Source organism: Crinia signifera, chromosome 4, assembly GCF_055691185.1.
Source record: "Crinia signifera chromosome 4, ASM5569118v1, whole genome shotgun sequence".
Classification (NCBI taxonomy): Eukaryota; Metazoa; Chordata; class Amphibia; order Anura; family Myobatrachidae; genus Crinia; species Crinia signifera.
The window spans coordinates 137,334,997-137,362,705 of NC_139220.1; the positions used below are offsets into that span (position 1 = coordinate 137,334,997).

Consider the following 27,709-nt stretch of genomic DNA (forward strand, 5'->3'; position numbering starts at 1 on the left):
AATGTAGCAAAGTAGTGTCAGAGTCAGAGATAGGCACAACAATAAACTTAGGGGGTGATTTTGACTTACTCACTAAGCAGCAAGCCACTAAGTCACTAAGTAGCAAGCCATGTAGTGCCGCCCACCACCCGCACGATCGCCCGCACCCCCCACACTTATTTTTCCCCTTGCAACCATGTAGACATGTAATGTAGACCCATCCCCTCACATGCTGCCTCTGCAGCAGAAATTATTCAATGGTTGCTGACCATCAAATTATCTCTCCTACCTTTGCAAATATAAGTCAGTCTCAACTGACAGGATGAAGACAAAGCGGGTGGCTGATGTCATATGACGTCAACTGTCTGCACCCAGCAGACATTGGCCTGCCTGCATATCCAGCATTTTCATGGGGATGCCCATAAAACGCTGGGCGTTCCCAGCACCACCACCGTCCCTCCCTCCCCTCCTGCGAATGGCCCAGCGAGAGAGTATTTTGCTGGGCCATTTGCACTCAGGGTTTGCACATGTGTAGAAATTTGCATACGCAAACCCGACCGCTATGGCAGGGGCCGAATTCGGATCACTTTGTAATCCAGAATTGGCCCTCTACTGCCTTATACGGAGATGTACCTAAAGTTGATGGTTTACATCTTTGATGGTTGTATGCAGTGCACCCTGAGCTGCAGCCTGATTTACAAGCTGTGGCTGTTTGGGAATGATAGGGGGTAAGGTATTTCAGAGCTGGACAGACTTCTGGAAAATGGTGGCACGCAGCTTGCATTTTATGGGACTTCCAAGACCAGGGGCTGCACCTTCAGGTGCACATTTTCCTGACCCAGCAGTGTGAACATCAGAGCCTAATTTTTGTGAATATCCAGCCTCCATCATTTTAACCCAATGGTGACGCGGAGAAAGCATGTCACCAGTAGATTCAAATGATAGACAAGATTTTCTCAATAACACATAGATTCTCGCGTGAGGCCTGGATGAGATTGTCCATCAATTCTGAGCATCCTTTAATGACGGGTTCCACTCAGATGACTGAAGATATGAGTGACTTATTTAAAGACATTTAGATATACAGTAAGTTGAGTATTGCTTCTATGCTGTTTTGTTAACATCATTTATATACACCAATAAACTGATTTTATATCTTAATATAATGCTGAGTATCACAGTGTATTCACTGATTAACATAGAATCAAAGTGGCAAATGATTATTATAGCACGGTCTGTGTGTTATGTGCAATAAACTCTTTTAACACATTTGCATGCTATTCAGAATGCATGCACATGCTGCATAAACAACTGTCCCATTAAATACTCGCTTACCAACATCTTTGCATCAGTCAGAAAAAAACGATCTCTTTTGCACTTGTTCTAAGCTCTTCGACTTGGATTATCAACCCTTTTAGTTCATTTAAAAAAAACAGATGGACACAACTACCATTATTCATTTTACATGATCATGCAGCATCAGTTGAACATTAAGTGAAAGCCAGCTTAGCCTATTGACCACTAAAATGAAATTAAATTGAAAATTGTATTTTCATATTCTTATGTCGCTCCGTAATAGCAAGCAAGAATTCCATCTCATTTGCCTACTGGCTGTTTGATTGTAATGAGTCATTATTCTTGCACAGACACTCGGCAGTACCCTCATAAAAGACCCACACTTTTTTCAAAATCAGATTAAACAATTTAGTTATTTTAGCTATTATTCTGTGTTGTTTCCATTTATATCCTTTGTTAAAATAATGTCTAGAGTTGTATACTTCATATACCTACATAAGCTGAAAAATTTATGAGATTCAATTACGCCCAAAATTTTCGTCAGCCGAATAAACATCTGTTTTCACCCTTTTTCTGACAAATTCAATTTGCCTACTCAATCACTCTGCTGATTTTTTGCCTGGGTGCACAATCCAGTATTGGCGAAAACTGTGTGTAGCGGTGAAATTGCCGCAAATTTACGTGGTTTTTGTGAAGTCGCGGCTGGTTTCGACCCCCAAAAAAGTGAAAAGGCATTCGATTCTCCCCATTTTTTCGCCTACCAAAATTTCTGCCAGTATTGAATACCCCTAATACTGTATGCATTTAGCAAATTTTGCTTCCATGCATTATAAATTCACTTTTTCAATGCCAGTCATTTTTTTTTATAAAAAAAAAAAAGAAATACATTATTCCACCAGACTTCTAACAATTTCCAGTTGTTTTCAAACATGGTAAATAATAATTAACTAAAAAACATTTATATTTATTGAACACTCTATATGTACATATATCTTCCAGTGGAATAATACATAAACTTTATTTTTCATATCATTAATAAAAATATGAAACATTTTGTGTATCTTGTGATAAAATAGTCTGTTTCTACTTTTTTTCTAATTGCACTTAATTATACTTACACTTTTATATTCAATACACTATTTAAATTACTTACTATGTGACTGACATGTCAAAATATTGATCTTGATAGTATGTTTATGATCTTTTCTGTCAAGTGTATGGAGTACAGTTGTGTTTAAATCTAAGGATGGGAACACATTAGAGCGATATCTGGACAATTTGCCATTTTTTTAACAAGAAATCATTTACATTGTCTAGTGTGTATGCACAATTGTGAGCTCCTGCATTGACAGGTTTGTATGCCCGGCCATTCAGTGTGTAATGAAGGAGGTATCGTTCCATCGTTTATTACATTGTGTAGTGAGCATGGTCACTCTTGCATGCTCTGGTCTGAGGGGAATTTGACCTGACCATTAGGATGATTGTCCAGTATTCTGATGTGTAGCCAACCTTAAAATAAAAAACTATCAACCTTTTAAACTGACCTAAAATAAATAACATTTAGCTGTCTTATAATCATAAATTGTTAAATATACTTTAATAAAATGTATTACAAGTTGAGTATCCCTTATTCAAAATGATCAGGACCACAAAGCATTTTGAATAACGGATTATTCCTTATTTCGGAATATTTTTATATTTGAATGAGGTATTTTGCATTCATATATAAACACATAAAACACATGAAATACAAACAAACAAATGTATCTTTATTTGTGCATGAAACAAGGTTTTAAAACATGAAACAAAGTTTGTGTACAATCTCATACACTGAATTTGAATGCCAAGCAATCATTTTCTTGCACAAAAGTGGTGCCAGTTACATGTTAATTCCCCAGTAGTGCCATTTACAGATGTCCCCAGTAGCAAACATTTTTGGGATACTATGTTTTTTGGAATAATTTTGATAACTAATATTATTTGAATAAGGGATACTCAACCTGATTTAATATATAGCATTAATGTTAAAATGTAGACAAACTAACAAATGTATGTATTAAAAATGTAAAAGGGCAAATAAAATATAGGTACTACATTATTTATGGTATAAATTATAAATGTTTTGTTTGTTGTTGTTTTCTTATTTTTATGAGCTACCTAAAAATAATCCTAACTTGTGAATACTCTATTTCTGAGTATGATAATATAGCATCAATATTTTTATAACTAAATAAAATGTTGAGTCTTGTTAATAATTGGGTAAAATTAATAGCCTCTTAATGTTGTTAATAATAGATACAGTAACAAGCGAGAAATCACCATTTCTGATGCTGACACTATTCCACATTTAATTGAATCACACTTAGAGCCGCTGTACAAATTAATTGCTTTATGGCTTTTCCTAGTGGTCGACAAATAGGAAAGCATAACAAATAGGGACTTACAGGACATGTTTCGGGGACCAAGACATAAGAGGATGCATTTAATATGGAGCAGACATGGAAGCTGACATGAAATTATGGAGTAGTCAAGATATAAGGCTACAAGTAGACACATGTCCTGTATATTAGTAATTAGGAGCTCATTTAGAGTTGGATATACACCATTTTTTGTGTAACATACATATTTGTTACAGAACATGCACAGTAAAAATCATATTTAGAGTTTTGTGTATCATTAACTTGCATCATTTAATGCCTCTGCTTCCAAATAAAATACAGTGTTAGGCTACTGAGTACAGTAGGCATAGTTTTACGTTAGTGCCACATTGGTCTTTATTAAGGCTTGTGGGTCCAGGGCAAATTAGTTATGGACCCCCTCCCAAAAAAATGGACCTTTAACTTTACCCTACTCCATATATAGCTATAGTGCCCCCTCCCCATATGCTCCAAAGTGCCAACTCTTCATGGCCCCTCCCATGTGTCCCTTGGGTACTCATCTATCATGGTTGTGGCATGTTTATGGCTCTGCTCTGTAGGCCAAGTCTTCATATGGCACAGAGCGGCTCCTGAGTCTCCTCATCAGTGGCATGAATGAGATGTGTCCCTGATAAAGGGGCTGTGAGACTAACCAGTGCTGTATGTAGTGTGTATCGGAATAGGTTCTTGACAATTTTAAGGTCATGTTGACCAAGTATTTGGGGCATCTTTGTGTTGGTGGTCAAGGGATGAGCGACCCTGTCGCTCCCATCCTAATCTGGTTCTGGTGTCTCATAATTATATGTGCTTATTAGGACCCTTTTATCTTCTAGAAACAGGCAGTCTGTTACCTTGGTACACACTGATGATGATGATTACTATCTAGCTGCTTTTGATTTTCTCACTGTGTATCAGTTACTTAGTAGTGTGACTATACATATTGCATTAAATCATAGAGTGCTATTTGCATTACACAATTAAGGGAAAATTAAGTTCTATTAAATATGAGATGTTGCCCATAGCAACCAATCAGTTTCTATATATTATCTTCTAGAAAGAATAAATTTCTGAATAAATAAGTAGAAACTGACTGGTTGCTAGCGGTAACATCCCATCTTCAACAGAACTCCCAACTTAAATTTACCCTTTAATGTTTACATTCATAAAAGATTCTTTTTTTATAGGGTAAATAACAAATGAGGTGTTTGGAATTATATTTTGTATTCAAAAAGTTATTTTCACATTTATTAAAAACTATCAAGATAATATTCTCCCATAGGTATAAGACATTTTATTACATTATAATACTCTTTACACTGCGGCATCAGAAAAGGGACAGGAGTACAATAAACTGGTGGGCATCTGGAGGGAGAATATCTAATAGAAAAGTTTGCATTCACTACTTCCCTGCTGTGCATTGACTAGTCTTGAGGAACTAATGAGACACAGATGGGTGAAGGGCTTGGCGTGTATGGATTGACCACACATCTTGTAGAATGCGTCATGTAGCTTTTGCTACAATGCATAGCCCAATACTTACACCCTACTCAGTTTGTCCTTCTTCACCACAGTGTGCATCAGGACCTGTTAGTATTGGCTATCATTTCTAGAAGTTAGACTACTGTTCTTCACAAGGCCACCTACATCACTTTACTATCCTTCAGTGACCACTCTACAGGGTCACACTGGCAGCAGCATATAGTACTTAATCAGATCAGAAACAGGTGTGTGTGTGTCTGTCTGTGTGTGTCTGTCTGTGTGTGTGTGTGTGTGTGTGTGGGAAGGAGCTGCAGGATTTTGAGGGTTGGAGTAATTAGCATAGTTGAAGAGATTATTTACTCTAAAGCCCCGTACACACGGGGGGAGATATATGGCTCAGCCATATATTGCTAGCAATATATGGCTGAGCAATATATTGCTCAGTTTCTCCTTTTCATCAGTGTCCAGAGATGGTCGCTGATGAAAGGGAACCTCTGCCAGCGGTGCCGCAGATGTAATCAGCTGGTAGCAGGAGCAAGCTCCTGCGACCAGCGATTAGAATGGGACTGAAAATGGGAGCGCGCTCCCGGCGGTTTATCGTCGGGGCAAACTCCCATCACTGGCAATATGGTCGCCTGCGACCATATTTCCAGCGATTTCAGTCCCTATCGCCCCCGTGTGTACACAGCTTAAGAGATTACATTTTGAGGGGGCTTTATTATTAGGTTGTTGTTATTATTACTATTATTATTATTATTATTAATAAGGGGTTCATATTTAAATATACTTACAATGCAGGGTTATACTTACTATAATTACAATGCAGGGTTAGTGCTTTTATTTTGGTTAATTCAGCAAAAGGGATTGCTCCCTAAATTGCATGGTTGAACAACTGTGGTTTATAGTGGATTCAAAAATGCTTTGTGTTTCAAAACATTCTCTGTGTTTTATGGCGGTCTCAAAAATGCTCTCTGTATTGTATATCAAGTCCATAAGTCCATAAGCGCCGTTTACTTTCTTTTGTCTAAGTGTTTGTTCATTCTAAGGGTTGAGTGTCCCTTATAAATGGCAGCTGGGACTATAATTAGTGCCCTGCGCTTGGTTATAGAAAAATTTGATTCGTATTGTATATCAGTCTCAAAATGTGCTCAGTATTTTATGGTGGTCAGAAAAAAATGGTCTCTATTGTATGGCATTAAAGTGCAGTCTGCATTGTATGGCAATAAATAGGGTATTTTTGCATAGTATAAGAATGCTCTCCATATTTTTGTTTGTAACCAGGAGGCACTCTGTATTGTATATTGTGCATTTTCTGTGAGTGGTGTTTCTACAGGGTAAAATGACATCACATGTGCATCTTTAACCTATTAAACTTAATGGTCCGGTTGTACTAAGCTATAGATAGTGATGCACTACCAGCCAATCAGCTTGTAACTGCCATGCTATAGACTGTGTTTGAAAAATGATAGTAAACAGATGATTTATTGGTTGTTTATCACTCTCCATGTTATCACTTTTTGAAGCTTAGTTTATCTCGCCCGATGTGCAGTTAAAGTCAATTCTGTGAACACACACTATAGCATTTACTATTAGCACATGGAGGGCCAGATTCTGAGATGGGAGTAAAGCAAGCAAAAAAGAGCAAATAACCATGGGCATGATTCACATGTGGAGGCTAAGCTGTAGAGAAATTATGGAAATCTTGCAGATTTCTGTCTGTCTGTTTTCTTTTAAGACAAGGGGTGCAAATAGATTTATTTTTGCATGCATGATAATAACTGGCTGCTTTTGCATGTAACTCACTTAAACCGGGCAGCTTCATATTTATGCAGCAAATCAAATCTGAGTTTTGACAAGCCCCTCTTATATATAACTCTCTTTATGCACATTTTAACTGTGCATAAACATGGTTTGTCTAGATGCACTTAGCAGCTCGTTTCTTTTAGAAATGGCCATCGACCATCGATGATTCTAAATCCTCGATGGTTCATGGCCGATGTCGAATACTTTTGCCATCGATGGGGGAGAACCAGATGGTTTCCCTCCATCGATGGAACAGAAAAACAATGTTTTGCTTTTCTTTTTTTCAAAGTGCCAGGACACAGAGCATAGCTCCGCCCCCCGACACCCACGAAGCCCAGCCCCCTGTGTTTTGATTGGCCCACAGGCCAATCAATCAAACACAATGGATGCCCATCGATATGTAAAAACATCAATGGTCATCCATTGCATAGTTTAGCACTATCGATGGCCAGTTGCAGAATTGCCATCAATGGCAACCATCGATGGCAATGGCAACGATGGCCATCCCTAGTTACTTTACCCCCCCCCCCCTTCCCCTTCAGAGTTAGGAGCCAAGTCTTATTTGCATACTATCCTTAGGAATAGATTTAAACTTTGTATGCCTTTGTGCATATACTTGACTAAAAGATTTTTTAAAAGTTGAATGCATCTTGAGATAAGTACAACACAATGGGGGAAATTTACTAAGAATACGAATACGAAAAGTCGTATTCGTATTCTTAATACGAATGAATACGAATGGATACGCCTGATGAAGCCGTATCTAAAATCGTGTTCCAGAGGCTAATTTACTAAAGTGGCGTATTTTGAAGATTCATATTTTGTGATGGCGTATTGATTCGTATTGATTCGTGTTCCGCCATGCGGCCGTATGGGTTTGCGTGCGTATTGCTAAATTCTTATTTCAGAATACGCCAATTTGTTTTTAAAAATACTAATTCGGATTTCAATACTTCATTCGTAGTAATACTCAAACCAAAACTAACTTAGTGATTGATTCACTTCTCAAACTTGGAAGGGCAGTCTCTGCATATATATATATATATATATATATATATATATATATATATATATATATATATATAGTGTAGAGAGTATTTATTATTACAGCATATGAGGTCACAACGCCATGTGTCGACGTTTCAATGTCACAGCATTTTCCTCAAGACGGCGTGTGGCCGAACAAACATTAGCAACAATAAACAATGAAATATATACTCACAGATCCACGTGTAGGTCCGCCCGGCCGCCGAGTGTGTCAGGACTTCCCCCACTAGATGGGCGGTTGCTCCGACACTGACGGCATCAGATGTGCGCCCGTTGCTATCTGATGCCGTCAGTGTCGGAGCAACCGCCCATCTAGTGGGGGAAGTCCTGACACACTGTTGCTAATGATTGTTCGGCTACACGCCGTCTTGAGGAAAATGCTGTGACATTGAAACGTCGACACATGGCGTTGTGACCTCATATGCTGTATTAATAAATACTCTCTACACAAGACCTTTTGGAGTGACGCTGCTTTTTTGCCACAAGTTGTTTATCTTCTGCGGAGGGCACCCAAAGGCAATTACCAGCTATCAGGAGTGAGTGCCGGCTCGCACCCCCCGTATATATATATATATATATATATATATATATAGCATGGGTGTAGAGCTGTGTAAGATCCACAAGGAGCACTCACCAGTGAGATCACAGAGGTAATTTATTTGGTACTGTTCAGGAAATAATACATCTTACTTTGTATATGCAGTCGACGTTTCGGCCACTAGAAGGCCTTTGTGCTATTTTCTGATTACTGAGTGTGTATTGTGCTGTAAGTTGTCTTGTCTTTTGTTTGTGTGTACATTTAAAAGTTTTTCCTCATTATAGTGGTTGTTTTTTTTTTTTCTTTATTCTGACGTCTATATTTGTGAGAGCTTGTTTTTGTGTGTGTTTGTGTGTGTGGAGGTGCAGGAGTGTGTTTATTGTTTGTTTGTCATTTTATTTTTAAGTGTTGTGTAAGACCTGTGTTTGTTGTTTGCTCTGATGTCAGATAGTGAAGGTAGTGAGGTGGGGATGGAGGAGGTGGAGGAGGCATTTGTGCCAGTGGAGGAGGAGGAGGGTGATGCTGGGGATGCTGCTGACAGAACATCAGGTACCTCATAGGCCACACTGAAATGATTGCCCTTTTATACGTTTGGACAAATGTGGACACATTTTTTTTTTTTTTTTTACATTGCAAAAATGACACCATTTGAAATACAACACAAAATCAAGGTCAATTTTTTTTTTCGAATTTGAATACGAATTTCATGGTTTACGCATGAAATACGCACTTTTTAGAAATTCAAATTATTAGAAAATTACTAAAATACATTAGTTCAATGTTAAAAACAGGTGTATTCTGCCGATGTCATATTCAGTCGTATTTGTATTTGCAAATAGGACTACGCCATGAATACACCTTATATATGAATACAAATCAACGTATTTTGAGGATAGTAAATCCTCAAAATACGAATACGCCTAAAATACGCCTATTTTTCAATATGAATACAACTTTTTCATACGACTTCACCTTAGTAAATTCCCCCAATGTATCTATATGAACTTTTCTATCTTACATCTTTTTTCGGAGAATATTTGGAATGCAGACTCATCCAACTCTAAATGACTAAAGTGATATCAACCACAAATTTGACAAAACTAACAAATGTATAACATTGCAAATGAAATGTTGCTACACAATGCGTCATGAAAAATATAAAGCCACATTATTTGTAGTATTTTAATACAGATTATTCTAAAATGCAACCTACTGAAATTTCAGTGGTAAATCTGGCAGCTGCAGTGCCCAAGTACAGTAAATTGTAAGACTGGAAAACCACTGCACTACCATTATTTCAAAGAATAATCAAAACAGCTCAAGCTACCATAAGGTGTTTACATGTGCTTCGATTTACTTTTGATTTGCTTTAAATTTCCCCAATTCCACCCCCTTACAATTCAGCCTTTGCTTTCCATTTGATTTTGACATTCAATCCGCACTTTTGCTTTTGAAGGCCATTCAAGGCGCAGTGTACACATTTGATTTACTGGATCAAATTTGATATTTCCTTGCCTGCACAGATTATTTTTCTTTTCGATATAGAGAAAATGGGAGCACGCATTGAATCGAATGCAGATCAAAAGTGTCTTCAAAATCATTCCGTTTCAATTCGATTTTGCTTCTATAAGTAGAATCAAATTGAAAACCTGTCAAAATTGAAACGTGTATATGTACACCCCTGTAGACCTCAGCACACTGACTGGAACTGGCAGCCATTTGAAGGGGGCACATACTTGTTTCTGCAACCCTCTTCTTAGAGGCACCAGCCCTACATTGACCAGCCAAGGGCTGGTTTTCATTGAGGCATGGTAATTTGCTTTTTGCAACAATGGGACTGTCATATGGTTTATTAAGCTTACAGTAGGCTGACCATTTTTTTCATTATTTTCATTATTTAAACAGCATTGGCCATGAAAAACAGAAATTGCAATGACAATATTCACCTGTGAATCATAACAACATATGCAAATATTCTCTAAATCATGAAGAAAGGTTTTCCTGGGATCTCATGCAATTCTAGACTAAATTACTTCAAATGAACTCATTGGTGCTATCATCAGTGTAACATGTACAGTGTTTGTTATTTCCATTATTTATCTTTTCCTTTGACAATCTCACTATATCTATTTTACTTTGTAGTCATATTAGCGAAAATGGCAGGCTGAAAAAAAGCCCCTAAACAGGTATATTAGCATTTTATTCTTCAAACATTGAGTAACCACCCAGGTCCTCAATGCTGTCTTTGATTGGATTAAGTGATCAATGACTAAAGCAACTGATCAAATATCAATATTTTATATATATAAATATATGTGTGCTACAAATAAGATAAAGTCATCTCAGTGACAATAAAAATGCACTGAAGCAACTTTCATGCTTTCCAACCAAATATTTCACATGATCCTTTAACACAAGTTTTAGTTCAAAAGACCATGTCCAGATCTTCCAAACATGTGTGTGGTGTTCAGCATACTGTGCCTGAAATCAAATATTTTACCTAAGGGTAACAATGTGAAATACAGTATCATAATTAGTGTAATCACATTGTTCATGAATTGTACTATTCTTTTACTATACCTGACATGTTGTGTTCCATCAACCGGTTGTCTTTGCCAAGGCATGCATCCACTTGTGTGCTATTACATCCCATATTTAGATCCATTTTGCAGAATGTTGGGGAACCAGCCTGAGGCCCATGAGGGATGTATTTCTTTCTTTTTCTTGGAAGCTTCTGTTTTGCCATTGCAAGGGAGTAGTACATTCCAAAGTTGTTAACAATGACTGGGACAGGCATTGCTATTGTCAATACACCAGCCAAAGCACAGAGTGCCCCTACTAACATCCCTGACCAAGTCTGAGGATACATGTCACCATACCCTAATGTAGTCATAGTGACCACAGCCCACCAGAATCCAATAGGAATATTTTTAAACTGTGTATGCTTACTTGCAGATGGATCATTTGGACTGGCACCTATTCTCTCAGCATAGTAGATCATTGTGGCAAATATTAAGACTCCTAGAGCCAAAAATATTATCAGAAGCAAAAATTCATTAGTGCTAGCTCGAAGAGTGTGTCCAAGCACTCTTAGTCCTACAAAATGGCGGGTCAACTTAAAAATTCGAAGGATGCGGACAAATCTCACAACCCTGAGGAACCCTAGAACATCCTTAGCAGCTTTGGAGGAAAGCCCACTTAGTCCAACCTCTAAGTAAAATGGCAAAATAGCCACAAAATCTATAATGTTTAAAAGATTTCTGATGAATTCAAGTTTATCAGGGCAAAAAGTGACACGTACTAAAAACTCAAATGTAAACCATACCACACAAACTCCTTCAACATATGTCAAGGCAGGGTCAGTTTCAATTTCAATTAGTGATACCATTTCTGTGCCATTATTCACTGTTTCGGTTTTATTGATGATGGAATTAAATGCTTCATGGGTCTCCAGGCAAAACGTTGTTATAGATACCAAGATGAAGAACAAGGAAGCAAAGGCAATGAACTGTAAGACAAAGATTAAAAAAAAATGTAAATATACAAAATATCTCCACAAAAAAAAATTTCTTTTAATAAAACATGCATTTCCAACCTACACTATTAATATTTAAAAAAATAAAAAAAATTATAGTAAGAGCTAATATTTTTTGTAACATTTTCTTTGAATTTTTTTAACTGATTTTATTTTATTTATGAAAACTGGTAAGTGACACCTCTGAGACAGCATATGTTCAGCGGGATACGGTCAGTAGGTTTGACCCTATTTAGGTGTACATGCATTGGGTTGACCACTGAAGGTCAACAGGGCTTAGGTGAACACATCAAATAGGTCAACATGACGAAGGTAGACAGGGTTGGAAGGCCGAAACAAGCATTAGATCGACAACGCGATGGTTGGCGGTCAAAACATCGACAGGTGTTATTTCATACCCTACAATCCACTACGGTGTGTGCCTAAAGCATGGAGAGCGCAGCGAGCCATGTGAGGGGATGCGATACACTTTGACAGTGTCCATGTCGACTATGTCGACATTTGGGAATTTACATGAGTATGTAAGTAGCGACAGGCATCTGGCGATGTATGATGTATTTATTTTAAGTGCAGGAGAACACATATCTATAAAGGAGTGTCTATGGTTAGTCAGAATTAATGGCCATCACACATATACACAGGACTGTGTATAGAGACTGCTGCAAATGAGTACACCCAGTTCAGGGGAGCATAGCTCAGGGCAGCACAACATTATTCTTTGGAAATTCACAAAGTTGTTCTTGATTTGTTATACTAAAATGTATATTATTACTGGTTATTCAAATTTAGTCGCAAGTGACTAACACACCTATTGACCAAGGCCAGATTAATAATAAGCCGCATGTTGATCTGCTCCATGACTATACATACTGCATAATTCCCAACTTTTGCAGATGCCGGGGACGGACAGGGTGTGTGCCGGAGGCGCGCAGTGATTTTTTGGGGGCATGGCCTATCAGAAAGGGGGCGTTGCCTATAATCACGTATAATTGAATATGAGCTGCTAGCCAGCCCCCAGCCCCTCTGCCTGCAAGAATAGATGCATGCGCACAACGTCTATTCACGGACAACAGGGGGGACTCACAACTGCCCCCCCCAGCCGCGGGACACTGCCTACGGCGGGAGGGATGCGGGAATGTCCCAAAATACCGGGACATTCCCACGATAAGCGGGACAGTTGGGAGGTATGCATACTGTAAAAATAGACCTTTCATCATGATGATGACCAGCTGCCTAGCTAGCCACACTTTTGGTCATAAATCATAAGAATTAACAACATTGTATTTCTAGCTTTCTCACCAAATGAAGCAGACGGAAAGAGACACTCTTCTAATATATCCTTTTCTTTTTAAAAATAATAATTAATAACAATAATGGGACATGTTGAAACACAAAGGTGTAGTATAAAAAAAGCTGGAATTTTAAGCAGTCACAGCAGTATTCCATCTACTCGTTGTACTGAAATAAATCAAACTCCATTCTCTATTCACTCCAGTAGCATAATAAATAAGAATGCTATCATATCCTGTAGTGTCCCTCTTGCACATTATAAGAATCACTAAAAGCATTTAGTCAAGAAACAAAAAAATGTATTTACTGGTGTTTCAAGTGTTGGCAACCAGTAATTAACCTACAGCAGTTAGTAGAAAGTTATTACTTTGTAAATAACACTGATATTGATGAAAATAACTTGTGCTGTTGGACTTATTTAAATGTATTTATTTAGGGTGGGAGAGATGAGCACGGTAATTATATAATTGTAAACCATATTGCCATATGTGCTATATAACCTTTGTATATGTACAGTATAAACACTTGTTTTCTTAATCTCAATATTAACATAAGTACATGTTTATAATCCATCTAAAATATAATGAATTTTCTGCGATACATTGCTTCAATAAAAATATTTGGAATATTATTTTTTTTTTTAAATTAACATAATTTAGAATTTCATACCAAAATTTTACCAATAAACAATTACAGTACTTGATTAATTTAAGAGAAAAATTACAAATCATTAGAAAAGAAACAAAGAATTTTTCCCATCATTTGTTGGTTTAGTGATGTTTCTTTGCCAAATTAAAAAAAGAAAAGTAATGCACTGTATCTATATTTATATGTATTTATAGATATCCATATTGAAATTGGAAATGTTGATGATAAATGGATTCAGTAACACCTCAAATATACTTACTAACTTTAATATTCTCGTCTTTAAGAGAAGTCCAGAGAGGAGATTCAAGTGGCAGCTAACAGGGGTGGGGCCCTGACTTTTCACATCATTAAGACTTTCCCTCTTCTGAAAATGTAGCAATTATCATAGAGTCGTATCATTTTGGCCCACATAGAATGTTGGCTGGATGAAATAGTAGCACCGACTCTTCTGTCAAACTGGGGAGCTTCCTAAATACAGTATTGTAAGGTTCCAGGAAGTTCTGGTAGAGTAGGTAACTATGAATTATGTAGCTTGCAATTAATTCACAAGTCATAATCCCCAACTCTTACATCCACCCTATCTGCCCTTAAAGCCTCTGATGTGAAAATCTTTTTCTTCTGGCATGCAAAGCAAAATCTGCTTTATCATTAATGGATTCCATGCAGCCTGGAACCTGTAAGTTTAATAACAAATCGCATTCACAAAAGATGAAAAAGATGTGCTCATTAAATGGAATAGTACTTGTCTATTTTTTTCACGAGCAACAAAAATCAATGACTACAATGTTCACATACAGTAGAATATGTGATAACTATTGTCAGATATTTACTCAGTGCATCCTGTAAATTGTATTGAATCTAGTTTTATAAAGTTTTGTGCATAAAACAGTAAAAAGCACATGATGACAGCTCCAGACACTTTTAGAAACAACATATCACCGAATAATGACACGCACATAATAGTCTGTGCTTTAAAGAGAATTTTTAAATCATTCACATTAATTGCTGTACCGGGGCTTACAATCTATATTCTCTAGCTGACAGGTTCTCAAACACAGTCCTCAGGACCCCACACGGTGCATTTTTTTGCCGTTCTCACAGAATTACAATTAGCTCTACTTGTGGCTGTTTTAAAAAGTGTCAGTGAGTAATTAGTACACCCTTGCACCTGCTGGGTGACCAGGTAAATGTGAACTGTGTGGGGTCCTGAGGTCCAGGTTTGAGAACCACTGCCCTAGCTTATGCACACATATACACACGACAGTAGGGTCAGGTTTTTTTTTTTTGTCAGAAGTTAAATAAGCTGTATGATTTTGAATTGTGAGAGGACAATGGAGAACCCAGAAGAAACTCACACAAGTACAGTACAGGGAGAATAGAATACACAAATTCATCACTGATTATGCCTTGTACAGGACTTGTACTCATGATCTCATGGCTGTGTGGCAGTTATTTTATTTATTTACAGTTTCTTATATAGCGCAGCAGATTCCATTGCGCTTTACAACAGTGATAAAACAAACTGGGTAACAACAGACAGACTTGGATGTAGGAGGGCCCTGCTGCAAGCTTAAAATCTATAGGGACATAGGATGGAAACACAAGGACAGGCACTAGTAATAGCATAGCAGCCCCACCAAGTTGCAAGTCCAGAAGGGGAGCTATATAATACATAAGTGCCTCAGACGGTTATATGTGTGGAACTTAAATATGATAGGCTTGCCTGAAGAGGTGAGTTTTCAGGGAACACTTGAAAGTCTGGAGGCTGGTGGAGAGTCTTACTGTGCGTGGAAGGGCATTCCATAGGATGGGAGCATTCATATCTAGTGGAGTGCTGATGGGGAGGGTGCTACTTTCCCGGGTCCTGGGTGTCTATGCCAGAGGCAGAACTCTGGTCGGCAATGCAGTCATCTGCCACTGGGCTCCTGCTACCAAGGGGCCACCTTCCTTCCCCTGCAAGTTTGAAAGCCATTGATAATGGTTATGTAGCTGTCTCCCCCTCCTAGCAGGACCATAGACCATAGTCACACTCTCTTTATTTCAAACATAATATACATAACATATATTTATATAAGGTGGTGTGTGTGTGTGTGTGTGTGTGTATGTGTGTGTGTGCGTGTGTGTGTGAGTGTGTGTGAGGGGGGGGACAGCAATATTTATCAGACATATATTTTTATATATATTTACAGCTCTTGTAACTGCTGCTCTGTGCGATCTTACAGGTATTTGGTGTACCTCCAGTTTCCAATTCTGTACATCTTAAAAATGCTGCCATCCCAATTATTTAATAGAACATTATAATTTTACTACAAAACAAGACATTTTGAAAATAAAGTTCAGCAATACAATCTTCCATTAACACTTTTGCTTTTCCAGACCATAAAAATGCTATTGCAATTTTGCATTTAGAAAAGTATATATAAATATTTTTAATCCATGGCCTTTGAAAGCAGCTGTGACAATCATTTAATTTTCCTCTATTGTGTGGCTGTTGTAGGTCTGGGGAAAAAATTATATTGGATAGAGTTGTACCAAAGTCAGCTCTACCCAGGGCAGCCAATAGGGGGGTGGAAGGGCCCGGGCAGCTAATTTTTCCCACTGCAAACACCCCTCCCCCCGAAGGTAAGTAAAGTGTGGAGGGGGGGGGGGGGGATGATGGGTACTGGAAATCAGTCCCAGGCCCCAAATTCCTGATGACAGCCCTGGCTCTAAATACACTTGAATTGCATGCACACAACTAATTGTGGATATTCAACTGTATGAATTATACATATTCACCAATTTTCCTACATGCTACAATCCATTGGTCATCCATTTGTGCCCATTCAGCTGCAAGTAAGAACTTGACTGTCACCCATATATGCAATTAAATGGTATTGAGAAGGGAGAACAGGTTTTAGATGAAACATGTTTCCCTCTTATCACCTTCACCTTCCATTCCAATATATGTTTTTAATTGTGTCCAAAAAGAAACATTCTTAACCTTTGACTTTTCCAATGAGATTGTAGGAAAGATTTAATTTCTAAATCTAGGATATAGATAATTTTTCTGTATGGAACTGTTTTTCGATACGTACCTACAGACCATAACACTGCTGTCATCGAAACCTTTCTGCGGGTCCTTTTCTTTGTATGTCTCACCAGTTTATGACAGTGCTGTTCCCATTGACTTCTGCTCATAATGACGTCTCTGACAGTAACATTTCCAAGCTGGAAACACTTGTACATCTTTTTATAGCCTTCCATGCTTTGTAACAATAAATACTCTTATTTTGAAATCCTCAGACAGCTGCGTAGATGGGTCCATTTGTTTTTGAGCATAGGCACCTGCCACCATTTTAGAGACTAATGAGTCAATCAACTTTTGAATCTTTAAATAAAAGATTTAATGAATCAAATGGAATGGTGCCCAATCTATTGCACATGCTACATTCACTGTTCTAGTTTTTCAATTTTCAATTCAGCAAATGAATAGTAATTGTGCATTAAAATGTGCATAAATATATTTCAGTTTGACCCATTTAGTGCTTGTGAAAAGCTTACTTCCTTTTACTTTGACCAATGGTTCAGATATTTTTGCATATAACTGTATAATAGTACTTTCGAAAAAATGTGACCAGGAAACTAAGCAGATAGTATATCTGTATGACCGTTATTATGTTTAAGAACATTTCTCCTAATCAGATTTTTGGCCCATTTTGGTTGTGCATTCATAACATTCTGCCCTAAGAAACTGTTTAATGCCAGAACTTTCAAATACCAGTTACTGTATAAACTCAATCGAAAACCAGACCCCGTACCCCAACTACAGAGCAACTCCACCCCTTGCAAGTATGAAAGATGAGACAAAGATATTTTTAAAGTGTTGGATTGGGAAAACAACAGCTTTGAATTCTTCAAAAGTCAATTGGGAAGTTTTCTAGACTTTTTGGGATTTTAGGGAAATGCATGTAATTTTGGATCTTGGAGGGATCTTGCAATTTTCATGCTCTGGAGCCAAATGTACACAAGTCTGGTTGTTGCAGAGACATATACAAATTAGTCAGAGCACATGCAGACGAAGGGGCATACTGGCTTATAAAGGGACAATTTCAAGTAGGCAAGGAACAGAGTGGGTAGATTGGCAGAATGATAGACTATGTGGAGTTGGCCAAAATGGGGTATATCCCCCCTACCCCTTCAAAGGCAATGTGGGAGTGTGGTTTGGCTGTCTATCTAAGAGGGGGAGAAGGAATTTAAGGTGTAAAGGATTTTAGTTTCTGCATGACTGATGCCAGTTAGTGGTCAGTAAGGGAGTAGGTCTTTGTTAGTAAATGGTAGGGCAACAGTAATGTGTACTGTCTGCAAATTATTAAGTTGATATCATCCTGACAAAATAAACAGTGGTAAAAAAGTACAGAGAGAGGGTGTGCATCCACTACATGGTTTCTTTATCACACTACAGTGATTATAGCTATATTAAATAAGGAGAGGTTAGCCATAGAGATGTATACAACTCAGTGCATGCATGAATACATTTAGTTTTGTGCACATAATCCAACTGCTGTGTGCTTCTGGTAGGGCTGGAGGTGGTCCTGTGCTCACAGATCTCCAAACCTCAGCTCTACAATTACTCTGCAATACCATGGGGTCCAAGTTACACTTCGTACACTGCAGCACCATCTGCGATACCAACACTTTCACTCTTGCACTGTAGCCCTTTGACCGGGATAGCATCATGAGATCCCTGCATTAAGCCCAGCTCTGCCCGCTGCTGATGACCACTCTGTCATTCACAAGGTGTGCATGCGGACAGCAATAAGGTGAATGCCCTAGACCTGCCACCCATAGAGGCTCTCTAACCCAGGATGCCTGACATCCTGTCAATGCTGGAGGAGGACAGCAAGTGATGGAACCCAAAGGTGGTGGGTGCAACCTGCACACTACCTTCCTTTCTTTTCTGGTGTCTAGGCTCTCCACCTGCTGATTTGGTAACTTGCATGGTTGAGCAGCTCCATCTGCTTCCTGTTGACCTATGAAGTTCTCTGCTGCCTTTGGTCATCATTGCCTCTATGTACCGCAGCCATTTCCCCATAAATATGTATGGGGCTAATCTACCCTCTGATTTAATGGTGCTGAAAATAAACATCTCTGACCTGTATATCCTGCTATGGTCCCACTCTATTATTTCTGGCATTTGGCTTCTGCAGAGCTCTACTTCCGGATCCTTTTAATTTAGCCATTTGTTACTGCATACAATGGCTTATTTCTGAAATCCCCTTCAAGCTGCTCACTTCATGTGGTACACTGGAACTAGCATTCTACTTTTTGCACACCCGCCATTTGCAACATCTGGAACTATAATTTTTTTCTGTTTGATTTAGTTGTATTTCTGTGTTCCCTATGTAATACTGTCTTCTGCAGTCTTTTCTTTCAGTTGCTTCATCTTGGCATCCATTTCAACCATTTCTCTTCTGGTCTCTACTTTTTCATAAGTTACACTTCTATGAATTGCTCACCCTGACCACTGGAACCTATGTAGTGCACTGTAGTTGGTTGTCTCATGTGGTGCAGTATGATTAATGGATTTAAATACTTTAGTTACACAGTTGGTATCTTGTTAGTAACTGTTTATTTTATCCTTGTATGTCTCAACATGGATGCCTTGCCTGGTGCTTTGTGTAAAATGAACAATGTACTATTTTGATGAATTTGCAAGGACCTTGTCTAGTAATTCTATCTCTCATTATGTGTCATTGACTATTCTGTCCAGTATAATCCTGTGTACTGAATGGTACTTAAATGGCTGTCTAACTTGTATCCTTTGTGGGTGCAATGGATTAGGTACTTCATGTAATTCATGATCCAAAATGTCTGCCACACCCTTTGCATTACTGCCTTGGTCTGTGAATTTCATGCATATTTCATAGTATGTTCATAGAATCTGTATTGTTTGGGCATTGTGTTACTGGATGTATTTCTAAGGGTGGCTTAATTAAGTGATTCGGCATCAGATATTTTCATTTTTTTAGAACCATTTATATATCTCAGATGCTGTTGGAATGTGAACATTTTCCTCAAATTTGTAATGCAATATTTTAAATACATCACAAGAATGGACCTTGATAACGAATCCAGATAGGATTCAAAATGCGTTGGTCGGGGGAAGACATCCAGAGGGACGGGACCAGCACCTGTGAATGGCTACGCCTAGAACCTTGGGACCTTGCACCTGTTTATGCCTAGGTCATTAGCTTGTGCCTCATAAGAACTGCTTGACAGTTCCACCTTAGCCGGTATTAGTTTGTTGTTAAGCCATTTATTAGGATCACCATTACTTGTTGCTTTTGTGTGGATTTTATAGATTGTGTACACTTTATCTATTTTTATGATTATTAACATTTTTGTCACTATGATATATTTATGAATTTATGTGTTGCCACTGGATGAACCAAAGGAGGAAATATTTAAACACTTTAATGCTGGTTTAGTTGAGTGCCACTTTTTGTTTGTACTGATTATGGCAAAAGGTTTAGGGAATCCTTTCTTTGCACATCACTGTTCCAGCAGCTTTTTGTGCACACATATTTGGAATAGAACTTTATACATTTATAATTCATAATTATCTTACATAATCCACAATGCAAATATAACACTTGAGCACTTAATCTTCTTTATATTGCAATTTAACTTAATTGATTCATTGAGCAGCTAACTTATCACAATCTCAGCGTGGGCCAGTCTCTTCTATTTTTTTAATAAACACAAATTTATTTAACGTACAATAGGGGTAAATTCTATATTATATAATGTGTGTCCTAAAAGAGCATTTGTAATGCAAATAATATGATATATATATTTCACGCATGGCATGGGAATCACAGTACTACCTGCTTTGCCAAATTAAAATACACTGTAATAAGAAAGGAATTCAATAAAACAATGCCCCAAGTGGTTGTATTTCCATAGAATGCCTAAATAATGCATTTTCTAGAATAAACTGATTTTAGTTTTGAAATATAAATGTCCTTAGGCAGCAACAAGTATAATGCTGCATACTGTTAATGGCAGAATCTAACACTTTTTAGTATTAGTACCACATTGACCATTTGACTATGTTGACCATATGGTGGTCATAGGTGAATCTAGAAATATGGTAATGGGTGGTCCCAGATCCAGACAGTGAATAAGGGCGGACCTTATTCATTGGGGCATGGCCTAATTTTAAAGGAGGCGTATCATCGCAAAAAGAGGCGTGGTATTACACATTAGACCACACACCTAGTGCCCATTACACATTTTAGCAAACTCCATAATACCCATTACAAAAAAGCCACACGCCATAATGAAAATTACACATAATGCCATACACCATAATGCCAATTAAACATAATGCCACACACTGTAATGCCCATTACACATAATGCCAACACCGTAATGCCAATTAAACATAATACCAACACCGTAATTCTAATTAAACATAATGCAACACACCGTAATTCCAATTACACATAATGTCACACACCATAATGCCCAATAAACATAATCCTACACACAATAATGCCTATTACATATTATATCACATAACTGCCACATACCTACATGCTCATTATCAGAGGTATATTGCTCGTTGCCAGGGGGGAATTATATTCTTATTGCCCAGGGGGGGGATTTACATGCTCATTGCTGGGGTAGGGGGGTGGGGTGTTACATGCTTGTTGCACCAGTCCAGGAAGAAAAAAAAACCCTCTCCGCAGCAATGCTGGCTGCTTCGGCTGCACAAAAGACCAAGGAGAAGGAGTAGATAGGTCAGGCAGGACTTGAAACAGAAGACCCTAGCAGGGGCACACGCCACACAGCACAGCCAGCCACACAAGTAGACAACCGAGTTGATGGCCGCAGGGGTCACAGCTATTACAGGTGGCCGGGGGCATGGAACCACAAAATAGGTAGGGAAACTCAGTCTGAGGCTGCTGCTGCAGTGGTTTTCAGCATCCAGGTCTCTAAGCACCCAGCTCCCCCCTAGTTACGGTGGCCGCCCTGGCCAGGCCAAGTACATACTGGCCCGGGGAGCATGATCTGGCACCCTGCCCCAGCCCGCCACTGACTCCGTCCGCGGCACTATCTTTCTTCATTCAATACTCCCGCGAGCCAGGAGCTTGCAGATAGCAGCCAATCAGGATCGGCATTAGTGGTATTGGTGGCCACTCTGATTGGCTGCCGGACTGCAAGCTCCTATTGGCTCGCCGTCCATGGGTATCGGGGACGGTGGCGAGCTGCTTGTTTGCAATGCATTAGTTAGCCAGTGATTATACAGCCAGGCAGCGTACAGTTCTTTTCTGCCCAGCTGTCATTTCTTTAAATTGCGGCCGCCGGCGGTCTAATGGGTGGTCCGGTGCACCCCTGGACCACTCCCTAGATTCCAATAGACAATTAGCGGAGTAAAGGTCAGAATATTGGAAACCTTTTAATAAAATGTGCCCTTATGGGATTATTTAGAAATAGTAGAATAACAACCATAAATAAGATTAATAAATATAGCCCTGAACTTTCCAGCAAAGGTGAAGGCAATAAAGTTCTCCAATTATTATAAAATTAAACACAGATAACACGCCCCCTCGCATAAAAAGCAAAAAAAAAAACATTTATTTGTTGCCTAGGATATTTGAACAAATCAGTGTATTTTAGATTTGCTGAATTCCAAAATAAAAGTAGTGTTTTTGAATTGGCTCTCATTCTTGAGATAATGGAAATCACCAACTAATAAGGACTAATAATAACCACCAACTAACAATAACTTAACCATACAAAGTTATTATAGCTGCCAGAGGCAGTTCCTTGTTTCTGTGACTCACAGCATCTGGGTTTTAGAGACTTCAGATAGGAACACTGCATCTGCATGCTATATTTAAAGTGCTGTGATGGGAACCCTGTATGACCTGACTGCTTGCTTGCTGAGATTCTTCTGGAGCTGCCACTGACTGTTGTCTGTGGCTGCAGGACTGAGATTGAGACAGACGTTATCAGCCTGTGACATTGCAGCATTCAGAGCTCCCAACAGCAGAAGGACACATGCTCTACCCTGTGGTCTGGAGACATCAAAGGGAATCCCTGTTTCTGTGATGCATTGCAGTTGCATGCTTGCTGATAGTTGAACGAGGATAGAATCAAATCAGTTTGGTTAGTTTATTGCTGTATTGGGTCATAATTACACTTATACATTGATCCATAAAGTTTCATTTGATACGGTACCATATGAAACATATTAATCTTTATTCTTTGGAGAGACTAGATGGAATTTTTATAAATAAATTCTTAACCCTTTCAAGTTCAACATCTAGTCAGGCTCAACAGCCCTAGTGCTAGTAGCAGATCCAATGGTGAGCCACATTAAAATAAGAACATTAACATCGTTCAACATTCAATGAAGACCATTTTTTAATTTAAAAAATATTACAATTATTTGAAACATTTAAATCAGACTTTATGAATTGCAAAAAGTTAATGGTTGGAGAGCTTGATTTAATTGCTACAGTATGTTTATAGTGGAGTAGCAAAATGCCTCTCCGGTATTACCTGGTATTTTACCAGTTTTTATAGCATTTTATTTTAACCATAGCAGAATAAATGAGAGTACTGAAGAGATAAATATTACATACAGACCAAAGAAATGCATGCAATGTATAGATTGTTTCCAGAAGGTCTGATAAATATTCAGAAAATATTTCATACTTTCAAAATTAAAAAATGTCTAAGAATGAAAACCTAATGAGTTTAAATTTCAGGTTCTGAATATTACTTTTAATGACGCCTAAAATTAAATTTAAAAAATTTACATATTTTGAATTAAAAAGGGGCCAATTTTACTTTTTACTGGTAAATCTTGTGCTTCTTTCCCATCTATATAATTATGTGCTAACGTCTGTCCTGTCTCTAACATGCATTGGGAACTGGGTTGCACGCAGTCCGTCTATTGACTCTCATTGCTAGGTAGAGAGTACAGGTCCAGGAAAAAAGGAAGGACAGAGCTGAGCTGAACAGAACATCAGAGGGTGTGGTGGAGTAGGACTCAGAAGGGGGGCAAGATAATAGGACCTGTGCATACAGGCTGTGTTGTAAAAACTGACACATGTACACATTCCATGCTCATGTGTTGTGAAACAGGTGTGTCCTATGCTGGAAGCATCAAGCAAAGTATGATCCATCAGTGCTAGAGAATTACATTGAAAAGAGGTATATATTGGTGAAAGTGTTGTCACTGTGCAGCTCTGGACATCGCCTCACAATTGATTGGATCCATTTCTTTTCCTTTAATAGAGTTTATGTGATCCCAACAAATATACAGTATAAGAAGATAACAAGGGTAAAATAGCTTTTGTAGTGGCCCAAGTTCCTACAGTATATTTTAGAAATGCATCTAGATATTTAACAAAGCAAATCGGGTTGCAGCAATTGCCAAGGTTTAGAAATCTTCACTTGGCAATAGGTAAAGTTCAGCATGTAAGGGTTTTCATTGCTAAGTAGTGTGAAGGGTTGTAGATCAACAGTCAATAGGTGAACAACAAAAGGTTGACACATAGCGGGTTGACAAAAGGTCAACTTGCATATGGTTGACATTAACAAAATGTTGACACAAGCAAAAAATTCAACAGGAAAAAGTCCACACGTTTGGAAAAAAGGGTTTTGACTGTCTCCCACAAGGGGGGACAGAAAAAAAGAGGAGGGGGGTGCACTGGATGAGCTGTTACACTTAATACGGCTGCTACAATGGTAGGTTTTTAGTCAAACCAAAAAGGATGCACACAAAGAGATAGATTATGCAGCACCTAGGTTAAAAAACACTAAATGCAAATTGGATTTACTTTACATAAGAATTTTATATAGACATGTTATTAACACATTTTAATCAATTGCATGGGTATATTTAAAATATAAATGCAATAAAAACCACAGTAGATAATAGTAAAAATAGTAAATAACAGCATATAATGACACAGTCCGTTCCTAGATATACCTGGGTTTAAATGGATAGTTTCTGGGCAGTATAGTTACCATCCGCCTTTTATGGATCTGGGGTGCAGAGTGTCCTGCAGACTGTTGGAAATCCTCCTTTATATATACAGAGTGTGTGGTCTCTGGTTTCTGGTAGGCAGTCCCCTTTGTTATTTGTATTCCATATGGTGCAAGGCGTAAGGTTAGATCATTGGATGTAGCCCAAACAGTAAAGGTCCATATGTTAGTCCATCCGGGCTGGTTCGGAAATGTGTCCAAAGGCAATAGGATGCTGCTGATGGGGGTTCACTCTCACTCTCATAATTAGTTTATGTCATCAATTAGGTATTAGGTATTGGGATTTAACGTGGGGGACAAAGGACAGTTAAGAGTCAATGTCTACACCTAGACAGCATGCTTGTGATACTCAAAACATATATTGCTGTAATATTTCTGAAAAACATCTGGTTGCTTTGAACTTGATCTTCATGAAATGTTGCCATAATTTGGTCAGAGCGACTTGGCACTATATACTATACTGCATGCCAAGTGTGACTCGAGTATGCTTAACTCTGTGTGCTATAAGCAGATCTCATTGATCATAAAACAAATGGACTTTATTTGCTAATTATAACTGTCAGTTTGTAACTTCAGGGCATATCACACATTGTCTGGCCTCTTGAAAGAAACTTCATTGAAAGCAAGGTAAAAGCAGATTAAGGCACTACACTTGGTGTTATTTTCAATGAATAGTATAATTATATTGAAAGGAAATTACAGCACCTGCTATGGTTAAGCAAAATAACAGTGCTCTGTGCATTCACTTGCAGTGCTATTTTGTAGCTCTAAAGCAATATGTAAGTAAGTAGTATTTTCTTTATAAAAAGTATTTTCTTAAGAAAGCTACATGATATAATTTATTTGCGTTTCTTTCCTTTCACATTCTTGAATGCTCATGCTGAAATGGGAAATAAAGCTGTAGCATAGTAATTGAAACATTAATAATCACTGCAGCAGTTACATTGCAATGCAAATGGGTTGTAATACTGTAGGTTATTGTCTTTCAGGGTATTTAATTTGGGTACTTGTGTATTATCACGGCGCCCATCGCATTGCATACCATAAGGCTTAATATGGTATGCATTGAGATGAGATGCGATGCGATGGGACCCGATCTTATACAATTTAAAATTGTATACCATTGTATATGGCATACAATGAGATGAGATGAGATACGGTTTTAAATTGTATAAGCACACTAATGGTTGCTTTCAATGTTAATTGGCCCCCATATAAGATTTTTAATTGTATAAGCACCCTAATGGGTGCTTACAATGTTAAATGCACCCCCACGCCACCCCCAATATCAACGCCAACCCGAAGCGTGGCGAGCGCAGCAAGCCCGCGAGGGGCGGCAGTACGCGTCCTCCGACCTTTTCATACCCCCACTATCTATGTTGGCGTGGCGTGGAGCACGAAGCGTGGCGAGGGGACGCGTAATACATGTAAAGTAAAACGCGCCCCCTCGCGGAGCTCGCTGCGCTCGCCACGCTTCGGGGTCGGTGGCTCGCTGCGCTTGCCACACTATATGAAATCAACTCCACGCCGACATGGATAGTGGGGGTATGAAAAGGTCGGAGGACGCGTACCACTGCGCTCGCCACGCTTCGGGTTCGCGTTCATAGTGGGGGTGGCGTGGGGGTGCATTTAACATTGTAAGCACCCATTAGGTTGCTTATACAATTAAAAATCTTATAGGGGGGGCCAATTAATATTGAAAGCACCCATTAGTGTGCTTATACAATTTAAAATCGTATCTCAGCTCATCTCATCTCATTGTATGCCATTGGATGCCATATACAATGGTATACAATTTTAAATTGTATAAGATGCCATAAGATGGAAATCGTGGGCGCCGTGCTAATACACAAGTACCTTGATTTGACCATGAAGTCAAAAAGAAGAAATGCATCATATCCTTTTATTATTCACCAGCCCATCACCAGCCCATCACAAGCTGCTGGGACCCATGTGGAGGGGATGCAGTTAAAATCCCGGCGGTCGGGATCCCGGCGTTCAGAATCCCGACGCCGGAATCCCGTCCGCCAAAATCCCGACACTTTCTCCCTCCGTGGGTGTCCACGACACCCCTGGAGGGAGAATAAATGAGCGTGCCGAGCGTAGCGAGGCACCGGGCCCGCTGCGTGGCGAGCCCGCAAGGGGGGGCGATACACGTCCCCCCCTTGTCGGGATTTCGGCGGTCGGGATTCCGGCGTCGGGATTTTGAACGCCGGGATCCCGACCGCCGGGATTTCATACTGAATCCATGTGGAGGTATGGAGTTCTAGGTGTGTGCGTGCATGTGTGCGTGCGTGCGCATGCATGTGTGTGCACGCCTAAGCAGAACTCTGTTGAGTATCATCTAATTGCTATGGGCCCACAAAAGAGGTGAGGAGCAGAGCTAGGCTTTTATTGTAAAGGAATTGTATTTAATTTAAATATTTATTATAGTAATGACAAGAGTACAGTACTCTGTCACTGGAATAACCGGCTTTAGAATATTTATCACGAATACATCTTAATATTTAGGAACCTACAGTATAGTTCATTTTATTACAAGTGTTATTCAATATGTGAACACATGCACCATCTTCAAATGTACAGTACATGCAGGACACACTTTTGTGTCTAAGCAACAGGTTTAAT

General features: G+C 38.8%; 1 protein-coding gene across 11 annotated transcripts in view; it reads right to left on the bottom strand.

Moving 5' to 3' along the window:
* The window catches only part of KCNC2 (potassium voltage-gated channel subfamily C member 2), a 257,425-nt gene that overhangs the window by 37,525 nt on the left and 192,191 nt on the right, over nt 1-27,709 (bottom strand). For 10 of the 11 annotated variants that reach the window (XM_083182565.1, XM_083182559.1, XM_083182560.1 and 7 more), the window contains exon 3: nt 11,140-12,067. In XM_083182565.1, the coding sequence (XP_083038691.1) occupies nt 11,140-12,067 (928 nt within the window). Of the gene's footprint in view, nt 1-1,314; nt 1,391-11,139; nt 12,068-27,709 lie in introns of all 11 variants that reach the window. The other variant, XM_083182568.1, reaches the window with a different exon arrangement.